This window comes from Camelus bactrianus, chromosome 25 (assembly GCF_048773025.1).
Source record: "Camelus bactrianus isolate YW-2024 breed Bactrian camel chromosome 25, ASM4877302v1, whole genome shotgun sequence".
NCBI classification, from domain to species: domain Eukaryota; kingdom Metazoa; phylum Chordata; class Mammalia; order Artiodactyla; family Camelidae; genus Camelus; species Camelus bactrianus.
Window position 1 is genome coordinate 23,239,980 of NC_133563.1, and position 14,888 is coordinate 23,254,867.

Consider the following 14,888-nt stretch of genomic DNA (forward strand, 5'->3'; position numbering starts at 1 on the left):
ACAGTCTACAGAGAGATTTTCCTTCTTTCCAAAACAAAGATAAAACCATCCCTGTCGTGCAGTTGTCACTCAGTTGTCAGACAACTGAGAATGTTGGCTGGTTTGACCGACTCCAAGGGTCAGAAAAATCATCCCAAAGTCAAAAAGCAGGTTGCCGATTTGGGCATCAAGGTAGGTTGATCTCTCCTGAATCCTGAAAGGGATTTGCAGTCCAAGTAGACAGGCCCCTGTGTTGAATGGGGCAACAACCGGGCTTGATGTAAAAACTCAGCATCCAGTCAGAGGACTGGTGAGAATCAGCCATTTGGTGAAAGCTGCCCACTTGGCATCCAGCCCCCGCACGCTGGTCTGGAGCTTACACTCCTCCTAGAGAAACATTTCTGATTCAGTTCCACCCCCGCTCTCCTGGGGACCGAATATTTGACACTGTATCCTCTGGATACAGCTGCCACTTGTCCAGATGTAAGGAGTTCTCCTAAAAGAGCATGCACAGTACGTTCAGTTTTATATGGTTTCAGAGCATCTGTCTCTAATATAAAACAACATGAGATGATGAAACAACTTGAGGCCAGTTTGATGAAGGGGGCTGTGAGGAGACAGTCTTATTCCATGAAATCTCACCTTTATTCAGTTCCCCTCTAATCAGCGTGAATAATAGACACTGGCAAACGGTCTGATAACCTGTGTTCTTTTCAGATGAAAATTGGAGAGACCCACACAGATATTGAACTGAGTGGGTTGTTGCCCAACACGGAATACACAGTCACAGTTTACGCTATGTTTGGAGAAGAGGCCAGCGATCCCGTTACAGGACAAGAAACAACATGTGAGCAGTTCAGTCATCTAGATGAAACGCTGTAATAAAAGCCCAAGTAAACGTGGGAATTCCGAATTAGAAACACTGGTTTAGGTTGAAACAACCTCTTAAGAGCTAATTGTAATGTAAGACACTGTGTATTTTATTTAGGGGAAGGAAATGTATTTCTTTTATATATATATTTATATACTTTATTTAAAAGTATGATATAGAGAAAATGCTACTCTGGCATTTTCTTTTCTTTCTCCTACACTTACTCTCTAGCCCCTTCAGTATTGAGAGTCACTGAGTCCTTTACACTCTTTATTGCCATATAGTTAGGATGTATTGAATTAATGAAAGAATTAGCCTTTGGGTGAGGAAGCATCATGCTTTGTGGAGACAGCTGATAACTGTCAGGATTTATCTCCTAGGTTGTTGCTGGTTCTATCAGCACAGGCTCTCAAATCAATTGACCAATTGCCTGGATTGAACTCTAACAGCTCTTCTGCTCCTGCTAACTGTGACCTTGGCTAAGTGACCTCAGTTTCATGATTATATAATGGGGCTAGTTGTAATTCTATCCCTGCCATCTAATGTAAGGGTTTAATGAGATAACGTGTTACATCTTGAAAGCGTGCAGTAAATATTAACAATTGTTTTTGCTATAAACCTGTGAAAGCTCACCAAACTCTAAAAGATTTTTAACAAACTTTACAAGGACTCAGGGGTCCTTGAAGAAGTGTGGAAAGCTATGGAATTGATAGTCAGTAATCTGCAGAAATGCCATCACCTCTTTAAATATGTTTAAAGTCTCAGCAAAGTGTTTATTTTTACCTAGTCTCATGAAGCCATTGGGATTTATCCAGGGCAAGACCTTTACTCATTGATTCTAGAAATGTTTATTGAGAACTTGCTATATTGGGGATAAAGATGGAAACAAAATGAAACCAAATTCCGTAGTCCCCTGAGATTACAATATATTGAAAAAGAGAGACAATAGACCAAAAAATGTGCAGTAAAAAGATAAATCAGGGAAGAGGGATAAGTAGCACTAATGTGGAAGGACTGTTTTACGTAAGGCGATCATGGACAGCCTCGCTGAGAACAGGACACATGTTCAAAAACCTACATCTTAGAGGATCAAGGTTTTGGCCTGAGCCATGGGAAGAATAGGGTTTTCATTTACTCAGAAAGGAAAGACTGAGGGAGGAGATGGAGAGAGGCGGCAGGAGTCAGTGGTTCAGTTTTGGACGTGATAAGCTGGAAATGCCTACTGGATACTCAAGTGGAGATGGCAGATGGGACATGATTTTACACGTGGGAAATTGTGTATCAGAGTAGAATGACTCTGCCAGAATTATATGATAGTTGAATGCAATAGCTGAGATTTAATTTCGGGTGTCCTGGGGTTTTTTGGAGGGGGTGGGGGATGAGGTAATTGCATCTATCTATCTATCTATCTATCTATCTATCTATCTATCTATCTATCTATCTATCTATCTATCTATTTATCTATTTATCTGTCTGTCTGTCTATCTATCTATCTATCTATCTATCTATCTATCTATCTATCTATCTATCTATCTATCTATCTTATCTATCTATCTATCTATCTATCTATCTATCTATCTATCTATCTATCTATGGAGGTACTGGGGATTGAAACCAGGACCTCATGCATGCCAAGCTCATGCTCTACCACTGAGCTATACCCTCCCCACCTCAGATGTCCTGGTTTTTGATCCATTAGATTTTTTATTTATATCAGCTTGTAATAATAGTATTGACTAAAGAAGAAAGGCACAGAAAATTTACTTAAACTTGATTTATTCCAGGTATGTGTAAGATATTGCTACCATTCATTCTGTAGAAGGAAAACTTTTTTTCTTTGTTAATTTGTTAATGTTCTTTGTTATAAGTTATTATCTGTGTGAAATTTTTCATATGTAAGTAGTTCAGATGTCAAAGATGCTGTGTTTTTTTTAGTTTCTGTTTATATGTATGTTATTTAAAATTCTATTTATTTTTTACTCCACTTATTGCGAAGTGCCCTTAAGTCCACCAAGAAACCTGAGAATCTCCAACGTTGGCTCTAACAGTGCTCGCTTAGCCTGGGATCCAGCTTCCAGCAGAATCAATGGTTATCGAATTGTATATAACAACGCAGATGGGACTGAAATCAATGAGGTAAGCTGTGGAACACAATGTCTATTTTTCTGGTGGTTGGGTATTAGTGTTTTATGGCTGTGTAACTGATCATCCCAAAACATTGTGGCTTAAAACAGTACCAGTTGTTTATTTTCTCTTCCATTTCTGTGGGTCAGGATGTGTATTTCTGGCTTGGGAATCACTCATGAGATTGTAGCCAGAGGATGGCTGGAGCTGGTGTCATCACGATTTCCGTATTCATATGTCTGGTGCCTGGTCTGGCAAGACTGGACCAGCTGGGAGATGGAGCAGCTCTCTGCATCTCTAAGTAGATTCTTCACATGATCCTCTGGCATGGCAGTTTTAGGGGAGCTGGAGTTTTTACATGTTGGCTTAGAAGTCCCCAGACATGTAGAAAAGAGAAACACAGAGAGAAGCTGAGTGGAAGCTCAGAAGTCACAGAATCCACCACACTCTAATGGTAGGAGGTATCACAAATCCCTGCTTGGATTCAAGTTGGGAAAAAAAACACAGCACCCACTTATGGTGGCAAGCACATGGGATGGGAGATAGAAGTTGGCACAGCCATCTCTGGAAAATACAGATGGCCGCAGTGAATGGGGATTGAGAAGTGTGTATCTTCATAGAAGTAGTAAGCTAGAAATATCAGTGATTTCCAGTTTAATCCCTCTGCTTTTTAGTAAACTGGCATCTGAAGGACCCTAGTTTGATAAGCTTAAATTGAAAACTGAATAATTCAAATTTTGTATAGGAAGATACTTTCAAATAATGGAACTTATTGAAACCCATGAAGTTACAGTATTTTGCACTCGGTGACTAATAATCTTCAGAAATTCTTTCCTTGGAGATGTACTTTAGCAGGCTAGATAGCAAAGTTATTTTTATTTTATTTTTCTTATCTTGGTCCAAGAAGCTAAGACAACAAGGCAAATATGTTGGATTACATCATTTCTATTTTCTAACCAAATAAAGCAATTATTTTCATGTGCAGAAGACAAACTTTTATAATTAATTCAACTCAAGCAATATTTTCGAGAATGTGCCCTCATATGGGACCTTGAGTAGTGAATGGACAATAACTGCACATTTGTTAACAGTACAGAAATAGTGTTCAACATCTTTCATTAAATTTTCATAAATCTTGAAGCTGGAACCCTTTGGATTAGTTGCTTTGCTTTTGAAGAACAGTAAAAAGATTGAAACCAAAAGCTCTGAGCTATCAATGTCTCTTTGTTATCAGTGATAAATAAATTACTTTCCCAAGAGTTGCAAATTCAGTAGATCAAGCAGATAATATAAGTGAGTGAAGTGCCATTAAGTGTGCAGAAATTGTCACACCTGCAAAGAAATACACTCTCACCTGTTTTTCTTGAAACATGAGGCTACCTTAAGCTATATTTTGTATTCCCATTTTTGGGACATGTGTGTAGGAGAAATTCTTTACTGAAAGAAAGACAGCAGTTCAAGACTGATCATAAGTGACAATGAACAACAGGTGATAGTGACAGGGATGCCAGGGCACGGCGGGCACTGATGTGCTGGGGAATGCATATGTGTTCATCCAGGATACAACCAGCGTCAGCTCTGAAGACTGTTGTTGCACAGAAATCTAGGCAGGGGCTACCAGATCTTGTTACCCTTGATAATGTGACCAGAGATCTCTATTTTTATGTGAAGTTTAAAAATGTTGACTCATGGAGCATCCAAAGTAACATAACTGTATTTACCAATAAGTATTTGTTCACTGCAGAGCATTCTTCTTTGGCAATAATTTTTCATGAAACAAAAATAAACTGTCATATAAGTATCATATGATATCACTTATATGTGGAATCTAAAAAAAAAAAAAAAAGATACAAGTTAACTTATTCACAAACCAGAAATAAACTCACAGACACAGAAAACAAACTACAGTTACCAATAGGGAAAGGGGTTGGCGGGAGAGGGATAGATTAGGAGTTTGAGATTAATGTATACACACTGCTATATGTAAAATAGATAACCAGCAAGGACCTACTGTATAGCACAGGGACTATATTCAATATCCTGAAATAGCCTATAATGGAAAAGAATCTAGAAAAGTATATAGAATATGTATCTGTGTAACTGAATCAGTTTGCTGTACACCCAAAACTATCACATCGCAAATTAACTATAGCTCAATAAAAGTAGATAAATAAATAGAATCATACAATAAAAAATACAGTTTCCTAAAAAATAAACTGTCTTATTATATATGTATATGTGAGTTATATAAATGTAATTCATATATTTTATTGAGGTATAATTGGCATATAACATTATATGTATAATATATTATTGTATGTATTTTATACTATGTATATATTTTATTATATGTATAATATGTTACTTTTAGGTATACAACATAATGATTCAATATGTGTATACATTGTAAAATGATCACAGTAGGTCTAGTTAATATCCATTAAAAAAATTATAGCTGTTCTGGCCTCTCATGGCATTTTATGTTACTTGCCTTTATAAAGAATGACCCCAGACTAATATATTTGTTGAGAAATATATGTGCTTTTTTGAAGTGTTTTTCAATCTTGGGGATGTCTTTGGCACTTGCTATTTATAATTTATAATGTGCTGGGAAATTAGTAAACTTTGGTAATATTGAATTTAAAATATGAGTAAATAGACTAGGAAAATCTGAGAATATTTTATTTGAGTAAAATGCATAAACAATGCATGGATTTTGTAACATTTCTATTTTGACTGGTGTGTGTGCTCTTAATTCTCAATTTTTAACCATGCAATTGAGACTAAAATTTGCTGGACAAGTGTCTTGTCCAAGTTAAATATTACCTTACCTAATTTTGGAATATATGATTTTAAGGGTGAATATTTCTACCATATTTGGTTTACTTTTCTTAATTTAAGGTTCTATTTATAGCTAATGATGCAATTAGGTTCTTAGGAAATTCCCAGAACATTCTGGATTGAACTTTGAAATGTCTCAACTAAAATCTCCTTAGTACATAACATGTAATCGATTGTAAAAGCTTTGTTTTCAACTCAATTTATATTTCCCTCCTTCACTTCCTCTTCCTCCTTCTGTGTCTTTTCTGCGTTACCCCTCTCCTCAACTTTTTTGGAGATACCAAAGAAGAAAAATAAAACAGAGCACTGAAACAAATGTCAGTGTTGATGATGGTGATGATGATGGTGATGATGATGTTGATGGTGATGATGGTGATGAGATGATGGTGGTGGTGATGATGGTGATGATGGTGGTGGTGATGATGGTGATGATGGTGGTGACGATGGTGATGATGATGGTGATGTTGGTAATCATGATGATGGTGGTGATGATGATGATGATGATGATGATGATGATGGCGGCAGGTAACACACGCTGAGTGCTTATCCTGAGCCAGCCTCTGAGATTTTTACAAAGAACACCTTTTGCAATTTTTATAGAAAAAATGCTGCCAAAGCCTGACCTGTGACACTGAGAACAGAAGCCATCTCAGATACCATGTACTGTGAAAGGATTTGGGGAAATGTGCAAACATGATGGAGAACTAAAGTGCTGCCAGTCTGAATTTTGTAAATGAAAGGCCACAGTTTTTAGACTCTGAGAGGCAAGTCCAGTTTCCAAGAGCAGTGACTCGACAACAGAGCCCAGAGCAGAGTCCAAGTCCTTCATTTCTTATCAGGGACTCTTTCTTCATCCCTCCTAGAATTAGTCAGCCTAAAGTGAAGATTTAGCCAGACTATTTGAAAACCTTTGCTCAAAGATAGTTGCATAGCAGTGAGATCATGGTCATTTGTTATCATTTTCCCAAATTCTTCTCCTACATCTTAAAAGTCCTACCGATAACATCAGTTCCAGAACTTAGTCTGAAACATAATATGATAGCAAATAAAAATAAATGATACCTAAAAGTTTTCATTTTATAAAATAAAATAATTAAATGCATAAAATACAGTCTGTTCAGCATCAAATAAAATGCTTTAAACAAATAAACTAGATCTCTTCAATGGATAGATATATGTCTGTTGAAAAGACATATACTTTTACATAATATGCTTTTATATATATCCACATACATATATATAAAAGGTGAAAACTGTGTGTGTATATACACAATTTTTCCCTCTTTGTCTCTTAGTGTACCTAGGAAAATTTGATTTTAACTGCTTTTGTGTACGTTTGATATCTTCACCAAATTCCCATTTGTCACTGATTTGACGTTAAAAGATCAGGGCCTAACTATCCATTCCATTTAATAGCTTTATGGCTCCAAGAAAGTTAATTAAGGCCTTTAGGCCTCCGGTTTGTTCCTCATTCATAAAATCATCATTAAAAATACCTAGTGTTTGGTGGGGGATGAGGAGGCTAAATAAGACAATGAATGTAAGGTCTCTGACATGTTGTAAGTGCTCAGTAAATCCTAGCCATTACAATGCAAAACGGCAGAAAGCAATAGGTAAGTATAGTTTAGAAGAACATCTTGAACTCGTATTTCAAGTCTGGATTTGTCTTTTCAGTGGATTTAAATAATGAAGCCATGATGTAAATAGTATTTACAAACATGGAATTTAGAGTATGAAACACTTGTGTTTAAGTCCTAGGAGCTAGCTGGTTTTCCCTTGGGCAAGTTCCTTAACTTTTTGGAGTCTCATTTTTCCCATCTTCCAATTATGGGTAATAATTAGCTACCTTATAAGGCTGTGGCAAGGATTAAGTGCCACAAATGCAGGTAAGCATGCAATTAACTCCCAGACCAGAGTAAACATCAAATGCTAAGAATGACCCATCGTATTATCAGGTTTAGATTCTGAAAAAGATAATACATATTTTCAGTTTTCTGTTGCTATATAGCCAATACCCTGGCTTAACATAACAGCCCATGATGATGTAACTTGGGCAGGCCTTGCAGGGTCAGCTTGTCTCTGCTCCATGTGGTGTCAGCCAAGGTGACTCTTGCGTTCATCTGGAAGCTTGACTGGATTGGAACTTCCAGGACATCTACACTCCCACGTCTGGGGTGGCTGAAAAGGCTGGGGTTGGCTGGCCCTCTAGAGTGGAGTAGCTCAGGGTTCCAAAAGCAAAAAAAGGAAGCTCCTCCCCCAGATCGGCAGTCTTTTAGTTTTTGGGTGTTTTTTTGTTTTGTTTTGTTTTTTTGACCTGCAGCTAATTCTTTCGAGATGTATATGGTTTCTGGATTCGTTCTTTGTTCAGATGAGCTGTTTCTTATCTCTTGTAAGGATCTTTGGTGCCTCCATCCCAGTTTTCATTTACTTATTCTATTTGGCCAACAAAATATGTAGTTCAACATACAGTAGTAAAGAAGCTAACCAAGGTCCTGCCCTCAAGGGGCTTATACTCTATGCAGGAAATAATAGACATCTCCTATATTGGAAATAAAACAATTTCAGGCTGCAATTGGCCCAAGGGAGAAAACAAACAAGGGCAGTGTTAGAGAATCACCCTGCTGAGACAGATGGAAAGATGAATCCCTCTGACAGATGGCAAAGGCCTAATTTTTTGAAAAGAGCTAGGGAAATAGTGTCCCAGACATTATGAATTGCATGTGCAAAGGCCCTGAGGTGGGAAAGACATGGACAGAAGTTTGGTGTGGCTGACCAGGGATTTCTCTTTTTATGTGAAACTTACCAATTAAAACACATTGACTCATTGAACAACCGAAATAACACAACAACTGTGTTCACCTTCCCCTGTAGGGTTGCTCATCTATACAACTCTTAGAGGGGTTGCTGCATATGACCCACTACCTCCAGCAGATCAGGCTGAAACACTACATTTATTTATATTAGAATGCTAATTGTGTGTACTTCACTTTCTATACCTTTAATGAATGGAAATAATATTGGTTGCAACAGTCTCCTGAGAATGAACTAATAGGTTTTCTATTTAAGAAGGTAAGATTAGAAATGTGACTATATAGGTGGCTTTATAACTTGGTATTTGTTTTGCAGGACTTACAGCTCTGCTGTCAGCCAAGTGAACTGCAGACAGTAAGATGATTTTTGTTTCCCGTCTTTAGAGAGTATCTGATTTAGCTATTATGACTTCTCTCTGTTGCAGGTTGAAGTCGATCCTGTCACTACATTCCCTCTGAAGGGCTTGACGCCCCTCACGGAGTATACTGTTGCCATTTTCTCCATCTATGATGAAGGGCAGTCCGAGCCTCTGACTGGGATTTTTACCACAGGTAAGCCTCATTCTGGTTTGAAAAGTTTCCGAGAGTAACTATCTGGAAACCGAAAGCTAGAGCAACTTCTTCAATTGTGAGTTTGAAAGGTTGCACTTCAATTTTTATTTATTTTATACTATTATTACCAAATGAACAGTTAGGTGACTAGAATGCCTACTGGCTAATTATTTTCTATCATAGCAAGGGAAAGAGAAGTGGGACCATCTAAATTCAAAGGTCTCAGTTAAGTAAGAGTGTGCCCTGTTCTCCTGCTAATCTCATACCCTTTCTTTCATTTTATTGACATAAGATTTTCACATTTCTTCCATTCCTGTGTATATATTAAGCTGTACAATTCCAAAATTATAGCTATCCAACAGCTTTTGATATATGAAAAGGACAGTTTCATGCAATTTAACCGAATATATCAATCTGTAGCCAATAATGTATTTTCATGCAGCTTGCAACTTTAATACAATAAGGGATATCTCACATATTAAAATGAAAAATAAAGCATGAATGCATTGTGTTTCTTTTCCATATATACCCTGTAGTCACTCAATAAATAGAACTTTTCTTTGCTTCTTGCAACAATTCTATTGTTTCCTTTCTGGACCTATCATTAATTGCGCTTGGAAACAAACTGAGTGCTCTATTGAAAAGATGAGAGGATAATTTGGAGAAGGATGAGAAATAAACTGGACTGAGAAGTAATGTTCACAGATCAGTAATTTCCCAAAATCTCCTGAGGGCTAATTCTAGTTGGAATTCTCATGGTGTCCTGTCAAAGAGTGTTAAGATCTTTGATTTCCAATAATATAAAAATCAATGACTGACAGTTCATTTTGGTTGTAATTAGATGTTATGGTCTCTGTTGTACATCCCAGAAGTGTGGAAACAATGAAATAGTAGAAGGTCTGATAAATTATATTTCACTTCTGATGGCAACCATATGTACATGATGAAAAGGATGAACAGACTTCTCTGGGATTTAACTTATTACTGGGGAAGGGATTTAGACACGAAACTGAATAAAACCAAAAGTGGCATTTCTCAGGCCTCTAGGGCATCTTTTTGTTAATTTCTTCAAAATAGTTGGAAAACAGACATAGAAAACAAACTGTGGTTACCAGCAGGGGACGGGGGTGGGGGGAGGATAGATTAGGAGTTTGGGATTACCAAATACACAATACTATGTGTGGAACGGATAAACAACAAGGACCTACTGTATAGCACAGGGAACTATATTCAATTTCTTGTAATGAGCTGTAATGGAAAAGAAACTGAAAAAAATTTATGTCTGTATGTATAAGTATAACTGAATCGCTTTGTTGTACACCTGAAACTAACATTATAAATCGACTATACTTCAATAAAAAATAAGAATAGAAACAAACAAACAAATAAAAAATTTATAATAATTTTTAAAACTTGGAAAACAGTATCTTTATAAAATAACGAATATGGCACTCTTATTTTTTATAGTTAATGAAAAGGGCCAAACAGAATCTAAGAGTTCTGTGAATTACTGGAAAACTGTAAAATTCTGCTGTGTCCCTGGTCTTCCTAATTTATACTGTGGATAAATGCTGGAAACCGAAATCTTAAGCCCACACTGGACTGATCAACCCCATTTTCCTAAAGCAAGAGGCTCCCCAGGGTCTTCTCTCTCTATGGCTCCCAGGGAACAGCTTGAATTACGGTTTTCCTACCTTCTCAATTCCCTAACAAGATCTCCTTCCTCGGCTTACAGAGGAAGTGCCAGCCCAGCAATACTTGGAAATTGATGAGGTGACGACAGACAGTTTTAGAGTGTCCTGGCATCCCCTCTCGGCTGATGAAGGGCAACACAAGTTGATGTGGATTCCAGTCTATGGTGGGAATACTGAAGAGGTGAGTTGTCTGAGACTGAATAATCCAGAGCATTTTATCTGGAAGTGAATGCTCAGGGCTGCACTCAAATTGGCCTTTGCTTTAAAATAGATTGGGAATCCCAGAAGTAATTAATATTTTGCGTGGAGTTTTATAAATGTCACATCACATGGTTTTTCTAAGATTAAAATGCATTTTCACTAGGGCTTTAGTTATATATGTTATGTATTTTCAGATTCTTTGATTTTTGTGAGTGACCTTTAATAAAACTTCAAAATGCCACTTTTGTAATATTAATCTTTTATTTGCTGAAGGAATGGAAAGGAAGAAAGTCTCTGGTTTGACTTTAAGGTTGAATTCAATAGCCCTGGAGTTCTTTATGCTTAGCTGTTTCTTGCTTACACTTGGGATAGCATTTTTCCTTTGTATTATTTTTTTCTTAACTTTCTTTTCTGTTATTCAAGTAAACTCGGTTACTAAGCACTGAATACTTTTCAGGTTGTCCTAAGTGAAGATCAAGACTCATATGTTATTGAAGGTCTGGAACCTGGCACTGAATATGAAGTTTCACTGTTGGCTGTACTGGATGATGGAAGCGAGAGTGAGGTGGTGACTGCTGTTGGGACCACACGTAAGTCTTGATTGGGCCAACATGGACTTCATAAGCTCCTATCATTCATTCTGACACCCTCTTCACCCTACCAGGTTCCCTGCCCATCACCCTTATTCCTGGCTACAGAGGCTTCAGTTTCTCTTTGTCCTCAGTATTCTTCATACATTTTACCTTTAATGAAACCAATATGTGGACATCTTAGACTCGTGGTCTATTATCACCTAAAGGCAGGGACCGTACCTGACTTGCTAACCGTGTTACCCCAACACCTAGCACAGCATTTGGGATGTTTTAACTGTGCAATGAATATTTATTGAATGGATGGATGGATGGATGGATGGATGTATAAATGGATAGTTGGATGGATGGATGGATGAAACAACTTATAAATGAATAAATGAGCAAACCATTAAGTGTAGGGCAAAATGTCCAAAAGTTTCTGGAATTTCCCAAGTTCATCTTGGTTCCAAGAACGTTGTACAAAATTCACTTGCTGATTCATTCATCCCTTCATTTTTTAAATATGAGGTATTAACCACATATTCAATTGTCTTTGATTGGGTTTCCTGGAATCAGATTCTGAAATAGAAAATTGCATCCAGAAGGTTTACTGAAGGGTGTAGTTGGGAGATGCATCTGTAAGAAAACAAGGAGGGCAGGATAGGGCACAGGGAGAAGCAAAAACTGAGCCCTCGGCTAATTCTGTTAGGAATTCTGGACCTGGGATGACCCTTTTGTGTTGTCCCAGATTGAGTCAAAGGGGCCAGGCTTTGTATCCCTACATCCACGGTCATTGGAGGAAGGCCATCCCCTGACAGTCTGCAGCCACAGGCAAGACAATTCCCAGAGCTCTGGGCCCTTGGCAGCCAGTACTCCAGAAGCTGGCGGATGAGTGTGTTGACCCTGAAGAAGGGATCTGAGCAGAGCAGCACACAGCCACTCCATCCACTGGCTGCCCAGGGAGGATAAAAGAAATAGTAAACACATGTCTTATTGTCTTTCTTAGGGGTCCTGTTTGGTAGCCCGTTCACTCCTGGATCTACAGCACTGTTTAATATCCTTTCATCGCCCCATTTCAAACTGGGAGGTTTCATAATTTTATAGATGTAATACAAATGTTTATATGAAGGTTGGGATCTGTGATTAGAAACTAACTTCTTTGGGTTTCACTTTTCTTACCTGTGGAATGGATATCATGCCTGCCTTACACCTCACTTCTTCTTTCCTGCAACCACAGTCAAGGACGTTGTGAGAAACAAGTGAGATAATATAGACGGACTTTTCTTTGAAAACTATAGAATGCTCTACACCAATGTATAGAGTTAATTTCATTACAGAATTTTAAAGTTATGAATTTTTTTTTAGTTGACGATGTTTGGACGGAACCAGCTACAACTATAGCACCTACAAGACCTGTGACATCAGGTAAGGATAAATAGAAACCCATTTACCTGTAAGAAAAGTTTGATTTAAACAACAAGTTATGTTATCCCAGTTTTATTTAATTTATATTACTAATTAGGAACAGGACATGCCGGTTCAAATTTCACTCCTCTTAGAACCTCTCAGCATCTTCTGATCTATCTAATCTATCTAGTCTTTTAGTCTACTAATCTCACTGTTCTGTCTCTCTACATTTTTCGTCTTTGTTTTGGATTCCCATTCAATCTCCCAGAGGATGTTAGCATAGCCAGCCCTAGGAGTCTCTGCCCTACTGTTGATCTCAGTGAGTTCTCCTATTGCTCTGTTGAGAATTACTCAATTGTTCATATCGTGAATTCTTTGCATTTCTATGAGTAACTCACATTTCTGTGGGGAACTGAGACCTGGCTGGCTTATTGGTCTTCCTACAGCAACTGTTTTCTCTCTCAGCTTAACTTTCCCCTCCATTGTCATATACCTCCCAACTAGTTGTCAGAGTCAACTAGGTAAAAGAAGTTTAATGACATCATTTATTTCCCAACCTAAAACCGTTCCATGGCCCTCCATTACTTATTCATCGATTCATTCATTCTTCAGTTAACCTTTACTGAGCCCTTCTTTGTGCCGCCCCCCAAATCTCTTTATCATCGCATCCAAGATGCTTTCTGATTGGGTCTGCTTCCCTTCCTGGACTCAGCCATATTTTTTATGCTTTCCTCATATCCTCCTGCCTTGTAAAGATAGTGCATTCTGTTCCCACAGCCCGGTACGCTCACCCAGTTTTCCCTGGTACATGTCACTCTCCTGCCTCCTCTGTGACCCTTTAATTACTTTTGTCGAGTGTTAACCATTATATACCTTAAAGGCCTGACATAGTTGGACATATAGGAAAAGCTCAATGAATGTTTGCTGAATGAATGAATGAATGAATGAAGAGAAGAAAAAGTCGGTGGTGATGGACCAAATGAAAGGAAGTTAGCACGAGACAGAGAAGGAAAAATGAGACAAATGAGAGAGCAGTCACCTTGGGAGATAAGGAGTGTGTCAGAGAACACGGGTGAAGGAGTGTGGACAGATACCAGAGAAAGGATAACATCGCGTGGGCTGAATGGACAGAGGCTGTCATGGTGGGAGGTAATAGGTAGAGACAGCAGTAATGGTGGCAGATTTGTTAAAACAGAAATGGGGGAGCAGGTGAGTGGATGGATGTGGGATGCTGGATTGCACGCTGAGGCTGACCACATCTGGCCCCTCACACCCATTTCTCCAACTCAGCCCTCACGTGAAGTCCTCACGATCATGTTCCGCTTTTTGCTCCCCTTCTGGCTTCCTAGTCCAATGGCTGCTCCCCAGTTCCCCCCACTAGTGTATATACAAACCTGGTAGTTCCAAAGGGTTCGTGATCTTACCTTGAAAGCATCTCTTAAACCCATTTTTGTTTGTTACCAGTAGGTGTCATGGCTCCCCATTAACCACTAAAACTGAGTTGTTGCTTCATGTGGGTCTACATGTTAGAGATATACTAAATGTACCATTTGCCATGTCCACGAATCACCTCTGTAGCTCATTTTGGAATATGATGGATGAAAAATTCTTTAAATCCTTGGTTGTGTTTATTCCAGTTTTCCGCACAGGAATCAGAAACCTGGTTATAGATGATGAAACCACTTCTAGCCTGCGGGTAAAATGGGACATTTCAGACGGCAGTGTACAGCAGTTCAGGGTGACCTACCTGACTGCTCAAGGGGACCCTGCGGAAGAAGTGGTAGGAACGGTCTGTATAAATCAGCTGACTAGAAACTCCGCGGTTCCCTGACTAACC

The 14,888-nt window shown here is 38.3% G+C and overlaps 1 protein-coding gene across 3 annotated transcripts in view; it reads left to right on the forward strand.

Annotated features, from left to right (window-relative positions):
- The window catches only part of COL14A1 (collagen type XIV alpha 1 chain), a 184,362-nt gene that overhangs the window by 55,169 nt on the left and 114,305 nt on the right, over positions 1–14,888 (forward strand). For 2 of the 3 annotated variants that reach the window (XM_074352994.1, XM_074352992.1), the window contains exons 13-19: positions 697–826; positions 2,847–2,986; positions 9,051–9,177; positions 10,913–11,052; positions 11,530–11,662; positions 13,010–13,069; positions 14,689–14,840. In XM_074352994.1, the coding sequence (XP_074209095.1) occupies positions 697–826; positions 2,847–2,986; positions 9,051–9,177; positions 10,913–11,052; positions 11,530–11,662; positions 13,010–13,069; positions 14,689–14,840 (882 nt within the window). The remainder of the gene's footprint in view (positions 1–696; positions 827–2,846; positions 2,987–9,050; positions 9,178–10,912; positions 11,053–11,529; positions 11,663–13,009; positions 13,070–14,688; positions 14,841–14,888) is intronic. The other variant, XM_074352993.1, reaches the window with a different exon arrangement.